This window comes from Montipora capricornis, chromosome 10, assembly GCF_036669925.1.
Source record: "Montipora capricornis isolate CH-2021 chromosome 10, ASM3666992v2, whole genome shotgun sequence".
Lineage (NCBI taxonomy): Eukaryota > Metazoa > Cnidaria > Anthozoa > Scleractinia > Acroporidae > Montipora > Montipora capricornis.
The window spans coordinates 53,252,828-53,257,606 of record NC_090892.1 but is presented as its reverse complement, the minus strand read 5'-3'; the positions used below and the strand labels follow the sequence as shown (position 1 = coordinate 53,257,606).

Sequence of the window (4,779 nt, the reverse complement as noted above, 5' to 3'; positions counted from 1 at the left end):
TCTACTGTTATATATGTTTATATATATATATATATATAGGAAAGGAAAATTAAAACATTAAAACACTACAGGGTATTGATTAGTGGGCGACCACAAAGCAGGCTTGTAGGGATGAACTTGTCGTTTTACTTGCTTTTTTCTTCAATATATACTTCGCTCTACTTCTATGTATTGAGCACTGTTTTGCGAAAATCAAGCGTTAATAAGCGCCGAGTACTATGACTCATGTGACAGGATTGAAATACTTCGCCATCGGCTGGACTCTAATTAAGTGTGATCTGTATGATTAAGAAGGTATGTTGTGTTTAAAATAAGTTCACATCGTAGATGCCACACGCATCAATGCCCTTTTTTTTCAATTGGAACACTCATATTTAATGGGATCCTGAGCATTCATCACTTCAGGATTAGTAAGAGACATCAATCTAAGAGAAATCATTGATTTTGAATGAGCGTTGGTTGGGAGAACTTTGTGTACTGTGTTGTAGTCACTAGACGAGACGAGATACCAGGACGACGACGCATTTATGTAAAGAAGCAATATCGAAAGTATTAATACGTGAGGCTAAAAAAAGTAAATTTGGGCCAATGTCGAATTTGTTGAAATTGTCTGAGAGATTATTACTAGTAAATGCCCCTTGTCAAAAATCAGCGTGAATTTACACGCTGGCTGTAAAATGATCAATACGACTGCAAAAATCCCGCGAGGGTGGTGCCCCTGCAAACAACAAAATAATCTTGTGGGCGGCTAATTTGGTGTCCCTTATGGAGAAATCTTGCAAGACCAACCAAACACAATAAAATTAGATCTCGTTCACCTCCGTAGAACGCAATATTTGAGAGAACGAAAATATTGAGTGCTTCGAACTCGGATATTTCGAGTTTCCCGCTATTTCGAACCAATTTCCCTTGCGACGTCGAATTAACGGGGTTGTACTGTATAAAAAAATGGCTCAGTGTATAGACCCCTTTCATAATGGTTGTCAAATTAAATATTCTTTTCAGTTTTAATGCTAATAAGCCTTTCTAGCCTCGTTACGACGAGCAAATTTCAAAAGAATATTTGTAGCCTGCAAGCAGGCTCTCCGAGGGACTGGGGTTGGGGATAGTATTTGTTTCAAAATGAGGGCACTAGGTCTAATTATAATTAACATAAATACAAAAGAATGAAAAAGTGGTCGCCATTTATGAAAGTGGTCTATAACCAAATTGCACAGTCTTGGAGGAACAAAATTTGATTGCAGGCTGAATGGGGTGAAACGTTAATAACACTAAATCAATATTCGACGTACACGTTAGTATTGCCATTTAAAGTACCAAGAGAGCCACACGAAGGCATATCCTTAGACGAAAAGGAACAGGCGCTACGAGCAGCTAGGAAGAATGCTTCGAGTTCTATTGGGCACGTAATAAAAGTTGGAAAAAGTTTGATTTCGCTGGAAGGACGAAAGAAGATTTTCGAACACATTTTACCTCAGATTTGTGGGCTTTTTGGGCCAGACAATAAGTCCACGAGGATTGAGAAAAACTACGCTCTTTGCATTCACGCAACTGTGGAGGTAATGCGCAGATCCATTGAACTCAACGATCAACCCGTAGGGCATATGGACTTTCCTGTCCCATTGTTCAAAATTGGTATTAAATGGTGCAACCTAAACTTTTAGAAACCCAAAACCTCCCTTCGTCTGACTCAAACAGACTACATGTTGATGAGCAGTTGCTAAAAAAAGTTGAGGAAAACTGAAATAACCGAGTGGGACATTAAACAATCCCTTTCCTTCACAGATAACTTTTAAAACCCTTTCTAGTCCTTTCATTGTGAGCTCGTTCTATTCGTAAGAGGGAGGGATATTGTTTCCTTTAAGGTGCATGACTTGAGCGCAAGAAAAAAAACTTTTTCGAGAATTGACGCATCCACTTCAAATGCCCCACGCCACGCAGACTACAGTCAAGTGTCCTAATCCCCGGAAACATAGTTAATAGAGAGGAATGGTTTGGAAGCTCAGCAAACATTAAAGAAGCAAACAAAGATGCCAAGATCTAGGTTGTGAAGTCCACGACCGTGCACAATCTTTTTTGTTGCGCTCATACATTATGCATGAATTACGTAATCAACACATTTCTATTGGTTAGTTCCTCAGTACGGAGTAAACAACTATTATGTTTTGTGCACGGTCAAGGCCAAAAAAGAGAACAAAAAGAAATTTGTCGGGTTTCATAACCATTCCCTCTATTAACTATGCCGGAAAGGAATGTTGTTATATGGCTGGGATGTGCGTAGAATGTACCATGGTGTTTCTAATGTATTCAGCGTTGACAACGACCAGTCTTCCAGTTACGCATGTAAGCATACACCATATCTCTCGTATATGATGCTTGCAACAAGTTACAACAATACTGATTTGTTTTTCCGAGCAGGCGTCTTGTGTGTAATCAGGTACACGGGGTGAAAAATTTTTTCTTTATCACTATTATTAAAGAGTCTTTCCAATTGAGTAACTTTAAGGACGGTACCTACTATTGTTATTGCGCATACGTTCTGCGCATCTCGAGATACTCGAGTTTCCTATCGGTGATGCTCACTAATACAGGGATATTTTTGCGCAGTTTAAAACTATCCGGTTAAAGTAGATCTTAGTAAGTAGTCTTGGTATCCAAAAAGGAAATTGGGGTTAACCATACATTTGTGAGAGATAATTAAGCTTCAAGTTGAGAAAGAACGCCATACATTGCTTTGTATTTTAACGCTTTTACAAATTTATTCATGAATTATCGTGGAAAAATGCATGGTTACCCCCAATTTTCCTTTTGGATTTCAATGAAACTCGTCAAGATCTACATTTCCTGCATAATCAAAAACCGCGGCAAAAATACCTTTGAATTAGTAGACACCGTCCTTAATTAGCCAACAGTGTTAGTTGAATAAATAAATAAATTAATTAATTGATTAATTAACAAATGTCACCCGCTGTGATTAATTTTTATCTTTTAACTTTTTATCTGGGCGTGGGTTCCCCCTTTTTTTGGCGACTATATAATTCTAAATAGACACCAGAGCCCGGTTGTTCGAAGCTCGCAGGACCTGGTTAAGAAAAAGTCGCTATCAATCGGATGGGTATATCATGTTGAATCATATTTTACAACTATGTTATACAGACTTTGAAAGTGCTTCCTGAAGACGAACAACCTTCCATGGAGAGCCTTTTGGAACACATAGCCAGGGAAATCGTTCCGATTTATCATGAGTGCAAGCCCTCTAGAACGCCACCTGTAAATTCAGTCAAGCAGCAGATCCAGCTAACCAGCGTACTCAAGGAAATCTCAGAGTTTATAAAGGAGAAACCTCTTCAAGAGGTAATAAATCAGACGCCAAATATATCACTAACATCAAGATTATCAATAATTATGGTATCTAACGAGGCAATCCCCATTATGGTGTTGCATAGACTGATATAATTTTTATTATAGGCTTGTAAAATACCTAAAATTAAGCTCTTTAAAAGAAAATTTGAATTCATATGTTTAGCTCTCTGGAATTTGTTTGGAATATATGTAGGAGCCAGTCTAATGCAAAACAGTCTTGGCTATGGCGGAAAAGCTTGTAAGCAGTGACGCCATCGATATCTTTCGTGTGGAGATTTGAGAATGCGACACTCGGTTCCTGGTGATGGGCCGGGTAGTATATACTTTGACACTTGTAGAATAAAATATCCATCCCTAGCGCATCGAGAGCAACCCATTTCCCATATCTTATTCCTGAGTAGTATCATATAAGTGTTTTTCACATCTACGCCAACAAATTTAAGTTATCTTACTAAATATTACCAGAGAGGTACACTTCAAGTTCAAGTTTAAATTAACGTAAAAAAAAAAAAAAAAAAAAATGTAAGAAAGAGGGAGAGGAAAACAAAAGAGAGAATCAACTCCAGTACTTTGTAACGTATCGTTATTTCATCAGTTTTGAAAATGACATTTCATCTTTTCTTAGGTGCTAACGTTCATATTACCAACTGTTGTGGACACCACAACCAACAAGAGTTGCATGGTTGTGAACATTGAGGGATTATGCAAATTTATACGCTACGGAGAGCAGGCGATCCCTTCCAACGAAATGCGCGTGGCTATAATGAGGGAAAAGCCGGATTGATAGGTAAAAAGGCTTGGTTTCTAATGCCAGATACAATATTACAAGATGGAAAAGCAATAACCCTCAAGCGAAGTGGGGATGAAAAGAATGCAAGAAACCTGCAGGCTGCCTACATTTTTCATGATTTCATGGGTCAAGAGGTCTTGAAAGAAGTGAGAGCACGTGAGTAACAACAACTTTTTTTTTTTCGCTTATGCCCTTAAAGTTTCTTGACCATCATTGAAAAACGTTTGCTCCATATGTGGACTTCACATGTTAGCCGATTTTTCGAAAGTTTCGATTCAGGGGAAAACGAGTTTGATTTGCATAAAAATACACAACCCCATTATTTGAAAGATTATTCACAACTGATCATGAGGCTATTAAAACTGAAGAAAACAGCAACGGAACAGTTGCTGGAATTATTAAAATTTTCTAAAGGACATCATGTTAGCGGCCGTCTTAAAGGATCAAATAAAAAGGGCACGAAAACATCCATGGCCCGGTTGATCAAAAGCCGAGTAACGCTAAATTTACCAAGGAGTTTATTTCATTAGCCCCAAATGCTGTTCAACGCTGATATTCGGCAAAACCTTACAGTGGAAGAAGTCAATCTTGAAAAACAAAAATAAGGAAAAGAAACGTTAAACCAA

General features: G+C 38.0%; 1 protein-coding gene across 1 annotated transcript in view; it reads left to right on the top strand.

The window, feature by feature from the left end:
- The first annotated feature begins 282 nt into the window (after positions 1-282).
- LOC138021009 (uncharacterized) overlaps positions 283-4,779 on the top strand; it is a 6,817-nt gene continuing 2,320 nt past the window's right edge. The window contains exons 1-4 of the mRNA XM_068867887.1: positions 283-294; positions 1,245-1,559; positions 3,157-3,354; positions 3,989-4,309. Coding sequence (XP_068723988.1) covers positions 283-294; positions 1,245-1,559; positions 3,157-3,354; positions 3,989-4,147 — 684 coding nt within the window. The 3' untranslated portion in view covers positions 4,148-4,309. The remainder of the gene's footprint in view (positions 295-1,244; positions 1,560-3,156; positions 3,355-3,988; positions 4,310-4,779) is intronic.